Source organism: Mus musculus, chromosome 18 (genome assembly GCF_000001635.26).
Source record: "Mus musculus strain C57BL/6J chromosome 18, GRCm38.p6 C57BL/6J".
Lineage (NCBI taxonomy): Eukaryota > Metazoa > Chordata > Mammalia > Rodentia > Muridae > Mus > Mus musculus.
In genome coordinates this window covers 84,545,980-84,568,842 of record NC_000084.6, presented here as the reverse complement: position 1 = coordinate 84,568,842, position 22,863 = coordinate 84,545,980, and the positions used below count along the sequence as shown (strand labels likewise).

At 39.5% G+C, this 22,863-nt stretch overlaps 1 protein-coding gene across 5 annotated transcripts in view; it reads left to right on the top strand.

Moving 5' to 3' along the window:
• Zfp407 (zinc finger protein 407) overlaps positions 1–22,863 on the top strand; it is a 381,839-nt gene that overhangs the window by 20,697 nt on the left and 338,279 nt on the right. For all 5 annotated transcript variants that reach the window (XR_877587.2, XR_877586.2, NM_001033341.2 and 2 more), the window contains exons 2-3: positions 5,797–10,516; positions 15,859–15,973. Coding sequence is in view for 3 of the 5 variants with exons in the window: in NM_001033341.2 (NP_001028513.2) it covers positions 5,857–10,516; positions 15,859–15,973 (4,775 nt within the window). In the remaining 2 variants the exon portion in view is untranslated. The remainder of the gene's footprint in view (positions 1–5,796; positions 10,517–15,858; positions 15,974–22,863) is intronic.

Here is a 22,863-nt window from a genome sequence, read left to right as displayed (position 1 = left end):
TCCATGCTCCATACATTTGTTACCATCTTTGGCCAATCAAGCTTTTAACTGTTTCTATCTACTTTCTCAGCAAAGCAACAATATTCAAACCTAATTCAAAGTAGTAAACTTTGATCTCCCCAACTTCAGGCAGATTTAGTTTCCTGAAAGATTTAGATAAACTATTAATGTTCTTTCTACGTAGCATGTATGATTTTTGCTCATTTATTTTACTTTATATCTTCACCATCATATGTGACTTTATATACAGCAGGTACATTCCAGTAGAAAATGTTCCAATAGATAATGAATTTGTGCCATTGTGGAATAGTTTGATATGGTGGACACTCTGTGTGTGTGTGTGTGTGCTGTTAGGTGTTTTGTTATTTTCATGTAATGAGATGTTGAATAATTTCGTTAACCTAAAAAGCAATTTAAAAACAGCAAATGTTATAATACTTTTCCTCTTTGTTTTAGGGCTTTTTAAATCATTGTATAGAATATAATTAAGAATTTCATTGTTTTGCCACTGTCTGCATTATACTTGTGCCTGCAACAGAATATGCACTCTGAACACACATCCATCTGTTCTTTGGTGTGCTGTTGCTAGAATGAGAAAATGAATCTCTGTGTGCCTTTACTCACTTTTAAATAACCACCAGCAGCTTGCTTTATAGTCCTCACCTGGATGTTTTTGAAGTATGTCCTAGACATTGTTTATTTCGTTTTTAAATGTCTGGGTACAAGACTTATTTTATATGACAAGGAGGAATGCACTTACTCTGTCTGTCTGTCTGTCTGTCTGTCTGTCTGCCTGCCTGCCTGCCTGCCTGCCTGCCTATTTGTCAGTCTACCTATCTAACTATTGAGTCTTATTGTATAGCGCTGGTTGTCCTGGAACTCACCATATAGACCACACTGTCCTTGAACTCACAGAGATCCTCCTGCTTTTGCCTCTCAAGTACCAGGTTTAAAGGTGCGTGCCACTATTCATTTTAGTAGTATATAAGTACCTGAAATGCTGTGGGTCTTTGGGAATATATGGGTGAATAAAATAAACCATGGTTTACATTCAAGCATTGAAGAAACAGATAATCATATGCACAAATAACCATTACAGGAAAGGTATTGATTTCATCAAAGTTTAAAGATTCTTTTATATAAAATATAATAAAATAAAAGATGAATAATAAAATGAAAAAATAATTAAAATGAAAAGGGATAAAATAGTATAGAGCATATCTGACAGTTGAGTTCACATTTGCAATTCATGTGAAAATTCTGCTGTTCAATAAGAAAAAGAAAGAACCAACTTAAGAAATGAGCAGAAGACCAACAAAGCACATGAGCTGTCACTGCTGTACACACACACTAGCATGGCTGAATTTAAAAGATGGACCTATATTCCTGGGGGGATCTCACACATGACATGTGGCAGTTTAGTACTATTACTTTGAAATCAGTCAGTTTCTCATAAAGTTAGATCTGCCCTAAGTATTTACTTAAATGAAAACCGTATTTGTGAAAAAACATGTATAAGAATGCTGACAAGATTTTTAGTCAGAATAGCAACAAAAAGAAATAGATCAGATGCCCATCAGCAGAGTTCTGTTGTATCTATGCCGTTGTATACTCAGCAGTCAAGGGGATATAAGTGTGGCCAAGAGCACCTTCCTGAGCAAATGTGGCCAGACCCCCTTCCCCCCCATTTCCCTGAGACCAGGTCTTACTATGTAGCCCTTGGCTGTGCTGGAGCTTACTCTGTAGACCATGCTGGCACGGAGATAAGTCTGCTTCTGCCTCCCGAGTTCTGGAATTAAGGGTGTGCACGACCACTATCCTGCCTCTTTTTTTTTTTTTTTTCTTTTCTTTTTTTTTTTTTTTAGTATATAGTAGAGTTTATTTAGGGCATGGGGAGGGGAGTTAAGAAGTTGAGAGGGCAGTAGAGGCAGAGAAAGGCAGAGAAAGGAGTAGAGAAGTAGAGGCCAGCCATGCCCACATGAAGAGAGGGGGAAGGGAATAGGGAGAGAGAGGGAGCAACGGGCAAGAGGCACCCGAGAGAAGCCTCCTTGTCTCCACTTTTTAATAGTACTTGTCCACGCACTTGTGTGTCACAGCCTCTGGACGTCAGAGGGACAATTTTTCGAGAATGATGGTATTTCTTTCCTATCATATGGTTTGCAAGCTTGGTATTTAGGTTTGATGCCAAGTGCTTTTAACTGCTGAGCCATTTTTGCCAACTCTGAGCTTGTATCTTGACAAGGATATTTGTGAAGCACCCTCTGGATACCTGAGCTTCTTTGTTTTTCTCCTACCTCCACTAGCAGTGTGGGAAGGTTCTGGTTGCTCCATATCCCCATTAACATTTGTTGTGATTAGCTTTTTCTGTTTTGTAAGACAGAGTCCTGCTGTGCTGCTCAGACTGGCCTTGCTTCACTCAAATGGCCATCGGGCTGTGCTTTAGGCTCCTGTGACTGAGTTTCACCGCGGTCTGACTTTGTTCTTAGCTGTTCTAGAAGCTGGAAAGCAGCATCTCATGTGGTCCCGACTGCATTTCTCTAAGGGCTAATGATGTATTATTATTATTATTATTATTATTATTTTAATTTCATATGCTTTTGGCCATTTTTATATTTCCCTTGGAGAAATTTATAACAGATTCTTTGTTTATTTTGGAATTGTTTTAAGAGTTCTTTGAATAGTCTAGGAGCAAATGTTTTATCAAATATATGATTAAAAAAACAGTCGTGTTCCAGAGGTCTTGTTGCACTTTCTAATTGGTGACCTTTATAGCATAGTATCCTTGGAGGCTTTTAATTTAGAAAAAATGTCTGACTTTTTCTTCTATTATTTATTTATCTGATTCTTGTCTTAGATATTATTTTTTACCTTAGATATTATTTTTGTTTTCTACTTTTAAGTAAGTTAGGTTTTATTTTTATTTGTCATTTATGGAAAAGGTAGCTAAGTAGTTAAAAATGTCATTATATTTGAGACCATAATATATCGATGACTTTTTACTAACATCAAATAAAATCACATTTGACTAAAAATTTCAATCATAGTATAAAATAAATAGAAAATGATATGTGTTAATTTAATTAACTATCATAATGAAAAATAAAATCAATGGTATTGATTTTAAGGCATTTTATTCAGAATAATTCCCTTCTCCAACACTTAATCCATTAATTTTGTCCCACTGACATTTCCCTTTACCATTTATCTTCAGACAACAGGAAAATGACTGTGAGATAAGAAAGTTGGTTGCCACCTGGAAGAGGAGGGCCTTTCATGGCAAAGACTTGGGATAAATGGTGACCTGTGACTATGTATGTATGGTGTCATTGGGATAAATGGTGACCTGTTGACTATATATGTATGTATGGTGTCACTGGGATAAATGGTGACCTGTGACTATATATGTATGTATGGTGTCACTGGGATAAATGGTGACCTGTGACTATATATGTATGTATGGTGTCACTGGGATAAATGGTGACCTGTGACTATATATGTATGGATGGTGTCACTGGGATAAATGGTGACCTGTGATTATATATGTATGGTGTCACTGGGATAAATGGTGACCTGTTGACTATATATGTATGTATGGTGTCACTGGGATAAATGGTGACCCGTGACTATATATGTATGGATGGTGTCACTGGGATAAATGGTGACCTGTGATTATATATGTATGGTGTCACTGGGATAAATGGTGACCTGTTGACTATATATGTATGTATGGTGTCACTGGGATAAATGGTGACCCGTGACTATATATGTATGGATGGTGTCACTGGGATAAATGGTGACCTGTGACTATATATGTATGGATGGTGTCACTGGGATAAATGGTGACCTGTTGACTATATATGTATGGATGGTGTCACTGGGATAAATGGTGACCTGTGATTATATATGTATGGTGTCACTGGGATAAATGGTGACCTGTTGACTATATATGTATGGATGGTGTCACTGGGATAAATGGTGACCCGTGACTATATATGTATGGATGGTGTCACTGGGATAAATGGTGACCTGTGATTATATATGTATGGATGGTGTCACTGGGATAAATGGTGACCTGCGACTATATATGTATGGATGGTGTCACTGGGATAAATGGTGACCTGTGACTATATATGTATGGATGGTGTCACTGGGATAAATGGTGACCTGTGACTATATATGTATGGATGGTGTCACTGGGATAAATGGTGACCTGTGACTATATATGTGTGGATGGTGTCACTGGGATAAATGGTGACCTGTGACTATATATGTGTGGATGGTGTCACTGGGATAAATGGTGACCTGCGACTATATATGTGTGGATGGTGTCACTGGGATAAATGGTGACCTGTGACTATATATGTGTGGATGGTGTCACTGGGATAAATGGTGACCTGCGACTATATATGTATGGATGGTGTCACTGGGATAAATGGTGACCTGCGACTATATATGTATGGATGGTGTCACTGGGATAAATGGTGACCTGCGACTATATATGTATGGATGGTGTCACTGGGATAAATGGTGACCTGCGACTATATATGTATGGATGGTGTCACTGGGATAAATGGTGACCTGCGACTATATATGTGTGGATGGTGTCACTGGGATAAATGGTGACCTGCGACTATATATGTGTGGATGGTGTCACTGGGATAAATGGTGACCTGCGACTATATATGTATGGATGGTGTCACTGGGATAAATGGTGACCTGTGACTATATATGTATGGATGGTGTCACTGGGATAAATGGTGACCTGTGATTATATATGTATGTATGGTGTCACTGGGATAAATGGTGACCTGCGACTATATATGTATGGATGGTGTCACTGGGATAAATGGTGACCTGTGACTATATATGTATGGATGGTGTCACTGGGATAAATGGTGACCTGTGACTATATATGTATGGATGGTGTCACTGGGATAAATGGTGACCTGTGACTATATATGTGTGGATGGTGTCACTGGGATAAATGGTGACCTGTGACTATATATGTATGGATGGTGTCACTGGGATAAATGGTGACCTGCGACTATATATGTATGGATGGTGTCACTGGGATAAATGGTGACCTGTGACTATATATGTGTGACTATATATGTGTGACTATATATGTGTGGATGGTGTCACTGAGGTCCTAAGGCTTTGCGTTAGGAGAAGAGGCACAGGTGCATTTGGTTCTTGTTGAGTGGCCACACAGGGAAGGCAAGGCCTCTAGACTCAGATTGATGGTTTTGTTTTTATCTGTTTGATAGAATGGGAGTTCACCAAAATGCAATTCAAAAGAAAGGCTTCTTTGTTTAAAAAGAAGTCAGCTGCAATCTACTATTTCAGTCTTGAAACGTGAAAACTTTTGGAAGCTGATGGAGAGCATCCCTATGTCCTCACCAAGGTGCTTGCTTAGCATTGCTTTGTGAGTCAGCAGTGGTCCACGGATTTGGCTGTGGCTGCGGCTGCCACCTCCTCCTCCTCTTCCTCCTTCTCCTCTGACTTCCCTTCTTCTTCCCCCTCCTCTTTCTCTTTTGTAGCCTGGCTTGGCACTGGCAGTCACTGTGTCACCTAGATTGGGACCTTAATCATAAGGCAGTCATCTTGTCTTGGTTTTTGGGATTACAGGTATGAACCACCACACACAGCAAGATTGCCTATAGAACTTTAGACTTGTGGTCAGATTCAGTCAAGTATGAAGGTTAATTTCATCTTGTTTTTCTCCGTCAGGTCCAGAGTAAGCGTTTTGTATTTTCTTTGTTCAAAGCTTTAATAGCATGTCTGTTTATTTCACAGGTTGTAAACTCCAGTTAAATCCAACTCTAACGACGAAACATCATCAGAACTTTATTGAGAATGGATTCTGAGAATAAACATGACAATGATGAGGATGAAAGTGTTAAGGGAGCAAAAGATCCGAGGAGTGTTTCATCCCGCGATGACAGTTCTGAGCCTGTATCTGATGACATGGCAAATGTCTCTGAGAATTTTACGAGCAAAAGAGTTTTTTCCGAGTCGTCCAACTCGGACGGTGTTGCTGCGGAGGAATACAGAAGTGAGCGTGCTTCCAAGCGACTGAGAACAGAGGCACTGGAGCCTGAGACAAGAGAGCAGGGTGCCTGTGGGTTGGGCACTGTGGAAGCTAATGTCCATTTGGCTGAAATGGGAAAGGAGGCCTTTCCAGCAAACTGCTCAGAAGGAGGCAGCGCTCTTCCCAGTGTTTTCTCCCCATCTTGTGATTTTAGCACATCTAATATTCTTCCTCTGAAAGTAGATGAAGTGAAAAAGCCTGCTCGGGAAATGGTTTCCCTTGTTCCTGAAAGACACAATCCTTTTCCTCCAGAAGAAAGGAGCATTAGTTGTAGCTTTGGAAGTGTAGAGACAGGACTCAGGTGCGGCGTGTGTGGCTGTTCATTTTCCTCTTGCTCTGCTTTGGAAAAGCATGTGGAGTGTCATGTGGAAGAGGGGAAGGAACGGACCTGCTGCCACTGTAGCCACAGAGCAGAGAGCAGCTCATCTCCTCATGAGCATGTCAGACATACTCATGGGCCGCAGAAAGTCTTTTCCTGTGATCTCTGTGGCTTCCAATGTGCAGAAGAAAACCTGTTGAATGCACATTATCTTGGCAAAACACACCTTCGTCGTCAGAACCTTGCTGCTCGTGGAGGATTCGTACAGATCTTAACAAAACCATCTTTTCCTAAAAAAGCCTGTGTCATGGGAACAAAAAATGTTAGAACAAAACCAAGAGCTTCTAAACCAATAGCAAAGACTGGGGATTCAAGAGTAGTGCCGAGTACTGGGAATGACTTTAAAGACTGCAGAGGAGCCCCTTCTGAAGACAGTGCTGGTGGTAGTGAGCTCCTTGTTGAAATGGTGCCATCTAGGAAAATCTCATCAGGCAAAGCACATGTAGTTGAGGAAAATGTTAGTTTTGGTGTAGCTCAAAATCCTGAAAATCAGAACAAACAGCTAGGGGGCTTAGTAAGCTCAGAGGGTCTTTTAAATAAACCAGAATCCACTAAAAATGCCCTACAGATGGCGCATGTCAGTATCAGTACCACCTCAAGGCCAAGATCTGAGCGAAACCTCCTAGTGTTGGGTAATAGCTTTCGCAGACGAAGTGGCACTTTTACTTTAAAGGGCCAGGCAAAGAAAAGGTTTAATCTTCTAGGAATTAATAAAAGGGGTACAAATGAAACTCAGAGGATGTATATGAAACACTTTAGAACACAGATGAAAACAAACGCACAGCCAGTGCTGGAACAAGTAGAGATGAGCAAAGATGTTCAAAGTCTGTGTGTGACTACCTCAGACAACCCAGAAGTGATGCAGGACAAGACAGCCTTCTGTCTTTCAGGCTCCACACGGCTGGGCTCCCTGCCAGTAAAGCCAGCTGACCACCAGCTCTCTGTGCAGTGCACTTGTACAGAGTGTGGCCAGATAGCTGCAAATAAGACAGACTTCGAAGTTCACGTTAAACAGTGCCATGGAAGAGAGATGCAGTTTCATTGTCAGACTTGTGACTTTTCTAGTCCGTCAAGGAGAGACTTGGAGGAGCACGTGCACAGTAATCAGCATCAGCACATGACACCTGTCCTCAGCTGTCAGTGTTGTTCCTTTATTTCCTTGAATGAAACAGGTCTTAGAGACCATATGAAGGAGAAGCATGGCATGGGCTTTTTCTGCACCTCTTGTAATCTGTTCTTGTCTGAGAAAGATGTGGAAGAACACAGAGCAACCGAGTCACATAATAGTTTAGTGGTTCAACCAAAGACGGCTTCATCATTGAGTGGTGATTCTGTTCTACCTTTCAGTACTGTAGAATCAGAAAACCCGGCCGATTCTAGAGAAGACTCAGGGAAGGCCGCGCAGGAAGGACCTGCTGAGTCCAGGGCAAGCCATGGAACTGAAGCACGGCATTCAAGTAAGCCGCAGTTTCAGTGTAAGAAGTGTTTTTATAAAACGAGGTCCTCCACTGTTCTCACGAGACACATAAAGCTTCGACATGGACAGGACTATCATTTTCTCTGTAAAGCATGCAATCTTTATTCTTTGAGCAAAGAAGGAATGGAGAAGCACATTAAAAGAAGCAAACATCTTGAAAATGCTAAGAAAAACAATATTGGTTTAAGTTTTGAAGAGTGCATTGAAAGAGTATGTATAGGTGCAAATGATAAAAAAGAAGAGTCCAGTGTTTCTGGAAGTGGAAGGCCCGAAGGCCATGTTGGTGTGCAATCACAGGAGCATTCCCAACGTGAACAGAGTATGCTAACACCCAAGGAGCTTCCACAGTCTGGTGTCATCACCAAAGAGGATGAATTAGGCTTAGCCACTACTCCAAAGAGAGGGAGGCCCAAAGGCAGCATTTCTCGGACTTGTTCACACTGTGGACTTTTGGCCTCTAGTATTACAAATTTGACTGTGCACATCAGGCGTAAACACAGTCACCAGTATAGTTACTTGTGCAAAGTATGTAAGTATTATACTGTAACTAAAGGAGATATGGAACGTCATTGTGCCACCAAGAAACATAAAGGACGGGTAGAAATAGAAGCAAATGGGAAACAAAGTTCAGACATAGTTGTTGGCCCAGAAGGTGGTAATCTTGAAGCATGTAAGGATAGCACCTCTCTAGCAGTGACCGTTTCTGACGCACAGGCTAGCAAGCCGGCTAAGTCAGACACACGCACTTTAGAAACGCCGGGAGTGGGCATTGGAAATGCAGGTGATGCTGAAGCTGGGAGTGTATTTCCTTCTGGAGATGGAGAGCTTAGCAGTCAACTCTCTGATAAAAAGGGACAGCTATCTCTAGAGACAGAGGACCTGCTACAGCTTGATGATGCATGCTCTCAGAGAGAGGTTGCAGGTTCAAGTGACAATAAGTGTCTTCAGTGTGAGTTCAGTGCTCACTCTGCCGCTTCACTCGAGCTGCATGTGAAAAGGAAGCACACCAAAGAGTTCCAGTTTTACTGTATGGCCTGTGATTACTATGCGGTGACTCGCAGAGAGATGACGAGGCATGCTGCAACAGAGAAGCATAGAATGAAAAGGCAGTCTTACCTCAGCGCTTCTAGTGTGGAAGCAGGTTCTTCAGAAATATCCAAGAACATCACTATACCCGAGGAGGAGCATTCACACAATTCTGAGGAATTTCAAATACATCCACACCAGTCATCTGGTACTCTCCAATGTAGAAATCCTGCAGATTGTTCTATTTTAGATGATAATACCAATTTGGGTATGTCTAAAGTACTCTGTGCTCCTGATTCAGTGACAGTTGTGACTGAGCAAGAATCTAATTTTAGTGAAGGTCACTCCTTTTGTGAGACCTTACAGCAGCCCCTTGTTAAGGACAAAAGTATGAAACCCAGGGAGATAGTGTCCCCTAACACTCCCTCTAACCTCAGCCTCCCAGGCTGTCTTCAGAGTGAAAACCTAGCGAGCTCTGCTGTGGACTGTGAGACAGCAAAGAAAAACCGTGATGTGTTGGATGCTGTTGGGGATAGAAGTACACCCTGTGAAGATGAGGGAGGCAGTGTGGATGATAGTGAAGAAAAAATTCTTGACAAGTCCCCCTGCCCTGGAGACCCAGATGGGGGCCATTCTGCCGAATCTACTTCCTCTGTGGTAATGAAAATACCAAGAGAACAACTGGACCTGGATGGCGGTGGCCAGAACAAGGTTGGATGTGAGCAGACTTCTGAAGATTTAAAAGATGTGCAAGCAAATCCTATTCTTGAGAATAAGGAAATTCTGATAAATTCACAAGAAGAAGCTGAAGTCATTTTGGAAGAGGATGCCCCAACCTCGAATGGCACAGCTGACAGTAATGATGTTTATGAGACTATAATAAGTATTGATGACAAAGGGCAAACAATGTACAGTTTTGGCAGGTTTGATTCGTCCATAATTAGAATAAAAACTGAAGATGGTGAATTGGTAGAACAGCCAGAAGAGGGTCTGACGGCGACAGGAGGGAGAGTTAGTGAGTTGCCCCTGAAAGACTGTGCTCAGGGGTTGAAGAAGAAGAAAGTTGAAGGTGGTTCTTTTGGTGAGTCCACACGAATCCGGTGTGATGATTGTGGTTTCTTAGCAGATGGACTGAGTGGCCTGAATGTTCATATAGCCATGAAGCATCCTACAAAAGAGAAGCACTTTCATTGTTTACTATGTGGAAAATCCTTCTATACTGAGAGCAACCTTCACCAGCATTTGGCTAGTGCTGGTCACATGAGAAATGAACAGGCCAGTGTAGAAGAGCTTCCAGAAGGAGGGGCCACCTTCAAATGTGTCAAGTGTACAGAGCCCTTTGATTCGGAACAGAATTTATTTCTGCATATTAAAGGACAGCATGAGGAGTTGCTGCGGGAGGTAAACAAGTACATAGTGGAAGACACCGAGCAGATCAATCGGGAGAGAGAGGAGAACCAGGGCAACGTCTGCAAGTATTGTGGGAAGATGTGTCGGAGTAGCAACTCCATGGCCTTTCTGGCTCACATTCGGACTCACACAGGTATGTAAGCCGCGCAGCAAGCCCCTGGTGTCCTATGACGTGCAAAAAGAATAATGAAGTTGGGACTTTGGGTCCAACCAAGTGTGAGCTCTACTTGAATTTGCTTGTGGGCTTCCACCTGATTCACATTCGTTTGTGGGATGCTCCACTTGTATCTGAGAAGTGTTGACACTTGATGCTTCCAAAGGTAATTAATCCAGCTGTAACAGCTCTAAAGGCAGACTAGTGGACACATTTCTTTTACTTCTGTCAAAAAGCACTGTTTCATACCTTTGTAAAACTCCCATGTTTTATGGCTTTTCATTTGTCCTAATTATTTGGTTTTCCAAATTCTATATTAAATGACACTTTGTGGTTTCAGAGAGCATATTAAGGAGTGTTTAGCCTTTAATAAATTTCTTTTGTTTTAAGACATGCCTGAAATTTTTTTAAGTATTATTTTTAATGTGTTTTGTTTGCATGTATATGTACCACTTGCATGCAGTACCCACGGAAGCCAGAAGAGGGCATTGGATCCCCTGGGAATCTAACCTGGGTTCTCCTGTGGAAGAGAAACCAGGGTTTTAAACTGCTGAGCCATCTCTCCTGCCCCTTAATAAAATTCTTAAGATATTAGTAATTTAAACATATTTATTAACATATAGTTTATATCTATAAGTTTGACTGTCAGCAGTAAGATTCTACTTTCAAAGATCAGAATTTGTGAACATGGCTTTCTCAGTATGTGTTGGAATTTGGTTTTCATTGAGGAAACACCTGATTTAGGGTCTGTACTTGGATACACTGAACATTCCATGGTAATGTTTAGTTTGGGGATAAATTTTTAAAAATATATATATATATATTTGGTGAAAAATGCATAAGCTACTGTTCTAAATTTATGTAAAAATTCAGTGCAGTGTTTCTATAAACCTGCCATACATTCTTTATTTTAAATAGACAGCTTTTCTAAATCATTGTGCTCTGCTTAGACAAGTTCTGTCTACATGGTTGAATTTATGAGTGGATTTGAATAATAAATTCACATTTCAAAGAACATATTTTCATTAAAACTGTAAGGTTTATTTTACTGTACTTTTAAATAATGGCATATTATTAAATCTATACTTTAAATTTCTGCAGTTTTTGAAACTGGTTACAAGGAGAAAGATACAGAGCATTATCAGTAATTGATGATTATTAAAGATAGATCAAAATTTTTCCTTGAAGAAAGTAACAGGGAAAGGCACGTAGGATTAGTTGAGGTAAATATAAACATTTTAGTCCTCGTGTGGGCCTGAGCTCCACTAGTCACAGGCTGCAGGGTCATCACTGAGTGCATGTGGGTGCTTACTGGTTTGCGTGGTCAGACCCTCTGTTGTTGCTCCTCACACTCTGACATGCGTGATCTTAGGTACCAGGCTGTTTTTATGCATAGAAAATGTGTTTTCGTAACATATCCTCGTAAGTCAGATAAAGCTGGATAAAGCTGAGAGGAAGATGCTAATGCAGCTCTTTTTAGAATTCTTTATGCCACTGTCCGGTCAGGACATGTTGCTTATAATTGATGTGGCCATTCCTTGAATTCTCTTGTAATTATAGTCAATAAGTCTTGTAAATGTGTTAAAGCTCACTAAAAGCATACAGATTCAAGAATAGAGTAAGGCTAATAATTTAAAATAATCAATGTAGGCATTTCAGCACTTAATTTCCCTTGTGTGTTGATAGCTGATCATTCTTAATCCATTAAGATTTATTTAGTCGTTTACAATGCAAAATAGGTTTGCACTGGTCACTTGTGCCATTTGAAAATGTCTACCAGGTTAAGTGCAGAATGTAGTCCATTAGTCTTCCTTGACTATATGTATTAATTGCATTTAAAATCAAGTTAATGTGGATGTGAAAGTGAGGTAACTATCAATATGTGACAGAGTAACCCTACTTATAGAAGTTACATCATTGATTGTAACATTTAGGAAAAGTTAGCATGCTTTTTTTCCTAATATCTTCTGTTGGTCTTATCAGCAAGTACATTTTTGCAGGCTCGGAAGCACTGCAGAGCACATCCTTCCTGAGTCACCTTTTTGGGGGAAGTTGGTCTTCAGATTTAATTTCATGCTGTCGTTCCCCCCCCCCCCCAGGACAACTCTGGTGCTTTCTCTATCTATGAAAGATCGAGTAATCACAGGGCCGCTAGTCCTGCTTAGGTGGAAATGGCTCACTCTTCCAACCCGGTTCCAAATTTGGAATTTGCTATATGTTTTATGAAACCTGGTCTAATTATTGTTAGTGTGATAGAAGCAGCACACTTAAGAAATAAGTTTTTGTAGACGAGGCTGGCCTCGAACTCAGAAATCCGCCTGCCTCTGCCTCCCGAGTGCTGAGATGAAAGGCGTGTGCCAAGTGAGTTCCAGGACAGCCAGGGCTATACAGAGAAACCCTGTCTCGAAAAAAAAAAAAGTTTTTATTATAAAGAACTGTAGGCAGAAAGCATATTGCTTCCTGTGCATTTGTGCTATGAAGCACTCAGCCTGATTATCTTGCAGTTCAGGAGCTCATGGAGCAGGTGTCCTCTCTTGTGTAGCATTCTGTGTTTTATGTCACAGCACATGGAAAGTACACTTAAGCCTCAAGATATCAGGAAGCCATTCTGTTTTGTGTTTATAGTAATTTGGTCCCTTATGCCCTTTGGAAAAAGTTTGTATGTGGGTACCTATGGTGGTGTGTGCAAATTCACCGAAAACTCTTAGTGCTGGGTGTCTGTTACTCAGTATGTAATGGTTTAGAAACTATGTAGTTCACCACGTTAGCTTGCAGACTGAGCCCGGTGGAAAGGGGCTGACTCCATTCACTACTACTCTGCACACACTTCACTTAAAGTTGGTGTGCAGTGTAACTGTTGGATGGGTGTGAATGACTGAGTGAAAGAACGAGTGAGGGAGATGTTCAAAATGCTTAGGGAGAACTGGGGTCTACACTAGAGTCAGTGAGCATTGCATGCTCTGCATGGTCTGCAGGAAAGACAGGCATCTGCATTACTTCTCCCTCTAAGACCTGCAGGCTCCTGTCCTTCTGAGTTTGAACGCCACATGTGTGTGTGCACGTAGCAGTGAGAATTCAGCAGAAGTGTGACCTGTAGGTCTGAGTGCAGAGTGACGTTTCAAGTCCTTGGATTTGTTTAGTAAATACTCAAGCACCAGAAAGTTAAGGCCACTTTAGTGTTTTTCTTCTCCATAAAAATCCTATAGTCCAAATTAAAATTAAAAAAAAAAATCTTCTGAGGGTAATGCTGCTCCAAGGGATAGAATTACTTAAGATAACCCTGGATGTTTTTAATGCTCAGATACACCTGAGAGAAAGGCAAATTGAGAAATATGTGATTTTATAGGTTTTGTGATTTAAACATGTGTAGACTCATAATGTGTATCATATGGCCAGTGTAAGAATGAGACACTATCTTTAAGTAAAAAGAAAGACTTCCTTTTCTCACAGAGAAGCCTTAGCTCAGCTGGTCCTTGAATGCTGATGGCATAGGAAGGGCACTTTAGACAGCCAGTTAGGATCACGACTGTCAGCTGTGAGGTCTCCCTGACTTAAGGAAGGACCTCCTCAGAGCTGTGCACAGCAGATTAGAATCACAGGTGTTTCTGTGCAGCTCACTGGGACGTGAGTGCCACCTGGGCCGGCCTAGTCAGAATTTGGGGGCTGTCAGATCCACCATGTGTTTATATCTGCGTCTCCAAGTCATCTTGCAGATAAATGTTTGGTCCTTTTTGTTTCAGGTCTTGATACCATGGTTTATTAATAGTTTCCAAGTTGTCCTTGGAAAAGCACCACAGCAGAAACCACAGGCGGGTCGATTCTTATGTTTCCAAAATCCCATGCGGGAATCTGTCTCTCACATGTTTCAAAGTGCCCATAGGCTTAATTTTATCTGGATCATTTAAATAAGTTATTAAAAAAATCGTTTCCAAAATGATTGCTAGAATGTTACTGCTGTAAGCTAGAATCCCAACCTGCTCTTGCTATTCAGACATCTAAGTCTTACTAGATAGAGCCATTCGGGTGTTGTATGCATTTTACACCTCCTTCCAACCATAGAAACGAAGCACTGTGAACTCGGCCTCACTGTCGTTGAACAGGGACGTGCTCAGCCTTGTCTGCTATGCAGTGCTGTTGACCTCCTTCTTAAATTTATGTTAGAAGGTTAAAATGAAATGCTTCATGTTTTTGATCACCTTTAAGAACTAAATTCAAACTTAAGAATTAATTTTTTTCTTGAGTGCTTTAGTTCAAGCTTATTTTCTTTTCCAGGACTCCACAAAAGTTCATTGATCAAATATTGAGACTTTCTTTATTTGTACTCTGTAACTTTTGAAATTTACATGTTTCATACTCTTACCACATTGGAAGAGTTGATTCCCAAATTACATACTAATCATGAACAAGAAACATTGTAATGATTTTAAGCTGTGGTCTTTATTGTTTTGATTTCTTTCAAGACGTAGTACTTAGAAAACTGGAAGACAGTCTGTACATATGTTTTTAGGAGATTGTTATTTCTCATTAATGTGGGACTGACTAATGAATAATAATAATAATAATGTGGTGTCTTTCCCATTACTCACAGTGGTGCTAGCAACTCTGAAAGGGGTTATGTTTTGTTTTGGATTATAGTTTAATCTCACTCTTCTCTAATTAATTAAAATATGTTGTTGTTGTTACTGCTGCTCTTGTGTTGAAGCATTTGTTAGTGAACTGAGTAACCGAGATGTTGACCCTTGTGGTTTGTGAAGCACCACAGACTGTGACACGATGACAAGAGCAAGGCAGTTATGTCCTGTGTCTCGTGTCTGGCGACTCATTGAGGTCAGGGATAGAACGTTTGTACTACTGTTTTTGTGCATGTGAATTCAAAGCTGGAGAAATCTGAGGCAAGTTGATGGGCACTGAGAAATATCCTTAGTGACACACTGTACACACCAGTGATTTTGTTTGTATTTGTGCTTTTAAAATGTTCCTTCCATTAGTACAAAGAATACTTCAAGAAATATTTTTATCAGTTGTATGAAAAATATTTAACATCTCATTCAATCTGTCTATGGTATTTAACTTTGACTTTACATCTTAGAAATATAATTGAGAATTGGGAAGACTCACTAAAACATTAAAACTGTATGGGTGAGATAATTATGGGAATAAGAAAGTTACAAATTAATGCATGTGATCCACTTTGGGGACAGCAGTTCTCACCTAGACTGAAGGTAGTAGTACTTAACATTTAGCTTGTTTTCCACAGTTAAAAGTCTTATCTGTAATGTGTGACTCGAGTCCAAACCTTATTTTATGTTAAATTTACTCAGGATCAAAACCATTCAAGTGCAAGATATGCCATTTTGCAACAGCTCAGCTTGGAGATGCCAGAAACCATGTGAAAAGGCACCTTGGGATGAGGGAGTACAAGTGTCACGTCTGTGGGTGAGTAAATAAGGCACCTTTGCTGTGAGAGCCAGGAGCCCTGTGCGGGATAGCTATTGTTTGAGAATTCAAAACTGATATGAGTAAGAGTGGCGAAAATTATGCGTGCGTATCCTCCTTCCCTTTGTTATGGTAAATTCCTTAAATGCAGTTATGACATTCTTCTCCCACTTCTAATCCTGTGCTGAAGATGAGCAATTTTATGGGCTACAAGGTCAATTTGAACCTGTAATCTGTAAATTGACTAAATTATAGGATGTTCATTCACATTGCCAGAGAGAACTATAAATTCCATTTAAAGACAAAAAACTCCCCCAGATAAGATAGCTTTAGGAGCGCATATGTATGTTTCTTTTCCTTCTGCTATACTGCCTTAATTTTAATCTCATTAATGACTCTGGTCCCATTGGACATATTCTACAAGGAAAACCAAGAGACTTCGTTTCAGATGCCTGGCTACTCAGTGTTTATGGATGGTGTGGTAAAGCAGTGTATGATGCTTTTTTACAGTGTATAATGTATTTTTGTATTGTGTGATTTCAGAACTACTTTCCCTTTTTAGTTCATGATTCTTTGTGGAGTCATTCACAATGTTTAATTGTCCTTCAGATATGTTACATTTAATAGAAAGCACTGAGCTACCTTCATGCAAAACTCATTAATTTAGCAGAAATGTTTAAAAGGTTTTAAAATGCTGTGACATATATGGTGTATCACAGGACATTCAGAGGTGGATTTTAATACTCTCTTTCTTATTAAAATATATCTTAATGTTATTATGCTAGAGGAATTAGCTAATAAGTACATCATATAAAATACTTTATGTGAAACTTAAGAAATCTGAAACTCATGGGTCCAATATTATGCTTATGCAGATGGCTCTTCAGGTTTACGTAAACACGTAAACAGCCTTCAAGTCAGGAACAGTTCTTCTTTTTATTGGACAATACATTTTTCCAGAATACAATTCCATTTTTTGATCCTTAAGATAGTTTTATAAATAACTTTGCAAGCAGTTTTATCAACCATGGTCTGTGATTTATTCAATGGCCAAATTGATGGTTCAGTGACTTGCAGCTAAAGTAAATGAAGATGGACCTTTGCCCTGGAGCCACTCCTGATCAGTTGGAGAATGAGTTTTGTTACTACTGAGTTTAGCTGCTGGGGTCAAGTCCCAAATGGTCCATTTTAATTTCTATAGGTCTCGTAATTTTAGAAGATATCTCACTTACTGTTGTTAGTCTCTGAGTTATAGAAGATGATCATGACTCCAGTGAAGATGCGCCATTAGGAAGCAGGAAGCAGTTTCTTTCCCATTTGTGAGAAATAAGTAAAAAAAAAAATTATTTTGCATATTAGGTTTGTTGAGATCTATCTTTTATCCGTTTTTTAAATTTAGGGTAATAATATTGGAAAGAGAAAAAGAAACTTTTCCAGAGAATCATACTTTACATACATAGTATCAGAAACAGTTTAGAATTAATCAGGTTTAAATGTATAATTTGGAGAATGCACCTTTCCTTAGCTGATTGCTTACTGTACACAGATGACACACACTAGTAGTTCATATACATGATCACCAAGATAATAGAATGTAAGCAAATATGAGTGCATTGAGTCTTATGTTTGCAATAGACAGCTTCATTTTAGTGTGTGTGTGTGTCTGTGTGTGAAGGGTGATAAAGCATACTAGATTTTAGTATTTAACTTTTAGACTTAGAGTTAGGCTTTAAATTTCACCTCCTATATAATTATAATTCTCTTTCTTTCTAAAAATAAGCCCAGTCTAAAAGTCACACATAGTAATTTAGTAGGGTGGAGAGCCTTACAGTAAAGGCAGACGCTCTGAGAAGGTCAGAGAGCGGAGGAGCATTGACCAGTGAGCTTGAATAGAGCAGTGATGAACCAGGCGGTTTGATTTTCATGACGTGGTGTCTTTGGCTGTTTACGTTCATGTGTTAGGTGCAGGAGAGTAACACAAGTTAAAATAGAAAACAAAACAAGAAGTAGGGACTGGCTCTTGCCCCTGACACTGGAGAGCACTGGTACATTAACACTGCTGACAGTGTCAATTCATTACCACTGATGGCTAAATCGTCTCCCAAATGCTCAGTGGACCCATTAGTTCCTGAACATAAGCAGGCTATGCTGCATTTCTTCATTAGCTTTAATTGCTATAAATTTTACCTTTTACAGAATCCTGCTTTAAAAGGTGAGGTGATCTTTCAGGAACATTAGTTCTGTAATTTTGTCACAAACAGAAGGTCCTGTACTATGTTTTCTTTTCTCCAGTAGTTAATATCTTAGTCTCAGTCTTCTGAAATTTCATTAATGACCTCTTCTTTATTTAGTTATAAGTAGTTATTTCTCAAATAGACCTGGTTGAGTAATGTGTAAAGCAATGAGGTGGGAACGTTCTTTAATTAACAGTTATAAAACTGGACTTCTTTTTGCAGTAACCTCATAGTTTTCTTATGGTGAAATTTAAGGAAATGGTATTATATTCTGTTGGATAACTTTAGTATTAATGTAGCAGGTTGCTTGTAAGTATTTGGCTGCTTTTTCTTGTCTTTGTGTAGGAAAATTCTAGGTCCATGTGAACTATGTGTCTTAGGGGTTCCATTAAGACGTCATTGTATTATTCTGAATTGTCAACTCACACATAAAAATTGCCTTTCAAATTGTTGCATCTGGACTTATGTTGCTTTTAGTTTTCTGAATCTTAAAGATCAAGAATTTGAAGGTTGTCTCTTCCTTATCCTCTCCTGGCAGATGTTGGCCATGGGACAGCAGGGTTTAACTTACCTTGACAGCAGAAGCTGACTGAGTTGAAAGCCTGGTTTCCATTGTCTGGTTCTGACTTAGGACTACCGTTCTCTATGGGCAAGGTTTATCTTTTCATGTTAGGAACACATTACTGCACATTTCATATTTTAAGGAGCAGATAATGAATAAAATCAATAAAGTTGTTCCAGGAGAGCTGAGTTTTATTTGTTGACTTGCAAATTGCTGCTTTGAAAATTATTATTTAAAAAATGTTTGTGTATTTTATGCATATGAGCGTAGGCAGAGCATTCTTGGTCCCTAGTGCCTGTGAGGTTAGAGGATGCTGCAGATTTTCTGGAGTTGGAGTTATAGATGATTGTAAATCATCGTGTGGGAAATCGGAATTAAACTCAGGTCCTCTGAAAGAAAAACATGTATTCTTAACCTCAAGGCCATCTCTCTACCCTCCATTTTAAAAATTATTGATGATTTTCTGTGTGTGTGTCTGCATGTGTGTATGTGGATGTCATGCATGCCTGTTGCCTGTGGAGGCCAGAAGGCCGTGTTGGATACTCTGAAGGTACAGATGCTCACGGGCCTCCATGTTGGTTCTGGGAATCACACCCAGGTCCTTTGCAAGAGCAGCCAGTGCTCTCTATCCTCGGAACCGTATCTCTAGTTCTAGTAGATCTTCTGTATAGTATTTTTCTTACATCTAAGTATGATTAGGAGAAGAGTTTTATGAGTGCAATGATATTCATATCCAGATTTTTAATGTATAGTCAATGTGAAAGTCTGCTACCAGTGTGATAGTGCTTAGTGGGGGCAGAGGTAAACCAACATCGCCCTGGGCAAAAGCGGATAGTTTTATTTAACTACAGTTTGGCTTAAAAATAGACCAGGCACATCTTTTTATTAAAGTCATGATCCTCTGTCTTTACTTATGTTAGGTGTCAAGAATGTGAAAACTCTCAACCCCCAAAAGTCATTCTACATGTTTTGCTAGTTTGTTTTTTTTTTTTTTTTTTTTAAATTCTGGATGTGGGATTTGGGATGCAGCTTAGGGGTAGACCTCTTGTCTAACATGTACAAGGCCCAGGATCAGTTTCACACTGCTCAGTTTCACACATGTTAATACGCCCATGTGCATTGTGTTCTGAATGCTAGCATTTGTTCACGGTTTGGTGTAAATGCTGCATTTGACACTCGTCTCGTTTGATGATTTTGCTGGCTCCTACTCTTTTAGCTGGTGTTTGCTCTCCCTGTGCACAGACGGGGAGCGCAGTTACAAGTATTGATGCAGTGCTCCACTTCTGCCCCCGGCCCTCCTGCCTTATGGCTGCTCCTCTCCTAATTACCCCTTTCTGTTCATTTTCTTTCTGTTCTGTGTTGTTTGTGTCTGTTTCCATTACTATGATTTTTATTCATTGTTTTTCATCTAGGTTGTTTTCTGTAGCATATAATAGCATAACATCTACTTGCATTAGCCACATGTATTCCATTTTTGTCAAAATTTACGTTCTGATAAAAGACTGCTTATCCAGTCTTGCTTTCATATTCTGGTATTCAAACCCTGCCTCATTTCCTTGTTTTATTCTCCCTGTGGGTAAGTGTTACTGTAAATGATATTAGCCCCTCCCCCTTCCCTCTCCCTTCCCCTTCCTCTCTGTTCTTCATCTGGTGATAATTTATTGTACTTATATATGGTTGACCATCTCTATGTAATAGGGAAAAACATGCCTAAAACTGGTACTGGGGTAAAATAGATCAAGATAGGTTATTGTTATATTTCAATACTAATTATCTTAGAACAATTGTAGAAAACTTACAGTAGACCCAAAAAATGATGCCTAAATTTTTATGTCATTTTTCAGAAGCATAAACCCAGTATCTGTGAATTAGGGACTATGTTACTTAGTGGTAGATTTTCTTGTGTTGAGTCTTGAGATATGTGTGTGTCTGTGTGTGTATGAAGTTAAATAGTTGAATAGGTCTTACCTAATCAGGAGAGAATAAGAACATTTTTTCAAATATTTCACTCAGTTTATGAGAAGATTCCACAAAAAATTTAAATTGTACATTAGTATGCTTAGGAAATGTTTTTTCCTAGTTGATTTAGAAAACCTTAAATAGAAAGTTTCTAATGCAGTTAACTGTGTGTGTGTGTGTGTGTGTGTGTGTGTGTGTGTGATTACCTAGTTTTTGTGCATTAGAGGGATCTCTATGTAGATGATTATAATGTCACTTTCTGACCTTTGCAGCTTGAATAATTGTAAATCATTGCTTCATAACGTGTCAGAGAATGTCTGTACTAGGCAATTAAATGGCAGAATATAATAGACCAAATTATTGCCTGTCATGTTTTCAACAACACAGTTAGTATTTGAGTTACACTTAATCATTACGTGCATTAGCAACTTCATTGGAACCCAGCTTCAGGCTGAGCATGAAATACATTACATTATTTAAACCTCTAATGGTACAAGTCATTTATTTGTGTTGAAGTGTACAACATGCAGAGTTTCATAAAGCAAGGAACACTTGAGAGCTTAATTTATCCAAATCAAAGTCTAAATGCAGATAAACACAAGTGGCAAAAATTAGTAATTTTTATAGGCTGGAAATATTTAAAAATACATGGTTGTGGGTAATTGTAGGCAGCAGGAATAAATTAAAATCACTATTTTTAGTCTGCTTTGAGAACTAAAGCTGTGTATACCTAAATCATTAAAAGTACCACAGAATTGCATTTTGAGCTGAACAATTAATTACACCCATCATATCTACAGATGTATCCAAATAAAATAAGTATTTGCTTCAGCTGGTTGTTCTGGTTAGAAACAGAGAAGTTGGTTTTGTGCTGTAGCAGTGCATTTTGTCTGTAACAGTATAAACTATAGCACCTCTCGTTTTCTGTAAGAAAGATCTAACTTAATAGTAACACATCCATTACAAAGATGAATTGTTTGTATTTTCTACATAATATTTTATTGCTTTTCCTATGACTATGCTTTTGCCTCTACTTTGAAATTCAAAAACACCATGCAACAAATACTGTCTCTTCTGTCACTTAACCCAGGTGAAGCCTTTACCCTTCTGGGGGTAAAATTCTTTAAATACCTTTCAAATTATCAGTATTTTCTACATTATTTTATAATGCAACTCACTCTATGGTTTGAAAACCTAAGCAATATTTTGATTAGAATATTCAGATACAAACATTATTCTAGAACTCTCTCTTATTTTCCACTGAAGTGTTTGGTACTTCGGGAGAGAATTGGGGTAAGACAGCGATGTGGAGAGGAGAGCTCCTTGCAGTGGGTCTCACAGTGGTGGAGAGTGTCATTGCCACCAGTGCGCCTTTCCTTCTGCATGGTCACATGGCGCTTGTCTTCCCATGGTTCATGGACTTATTCCAAGGCCACCAAGTGTGGTTAACTGATAGAACACACTAGAGATAAAATAAGCATTTTTACATGTTGGTTATAGTTGAAAATGTCAGCTTCTGTTTTTTTCCCTCCAGTGAAATAGTCGTGTGGTAGTGTCTTGAATATCTATTTTTGGCTCCTGGTTATTAAAAGTCATACTGGGGTCAAGGTGTTTAAGTGCCCCGTTGTCACAGCAGCTTAGGAGCGGCTGGGTTTTGGCCTTTGTTTGTCACCTGTTCTGTGTCTGCTTTTCCTTAGATGCACTTCCCCTTGCTAATCAGTTTCCTAAGTCTTTTCTCTGCCAGTGTTCCTGATTTGCCCAGGAAGTGCTTGAGCACAGGTGTTGGAAGTGTAAGCAGAAGGGACACTTTGCTGTCAACTGATTCTTCATTCTCCTCTCTTTTGGTAGATTCCTCTGAGTTTCTTTGTGCAAGCATGGTGACAGAATTGTGTATTGGCCTTGTGCTCTCAAGCCCCATGGAGGGCAGAGACCTGAGGAGAAAACAGATTAAGGTCCAAGAGTCACTATATGTGGAGCCAGGTTGAATGGAAACCTCCAACTGTTGAGGAATATAAAAAAGTCTCCCCACAGACTCTGGCAAAGTTAGTTGAGGACTGTTCCTAAGACAGATGTTCGTGTTTCCAACCTAGTTAACTAAACAGCAAAGGTAGCTGGGTGGAGTAACATGGCTTGTT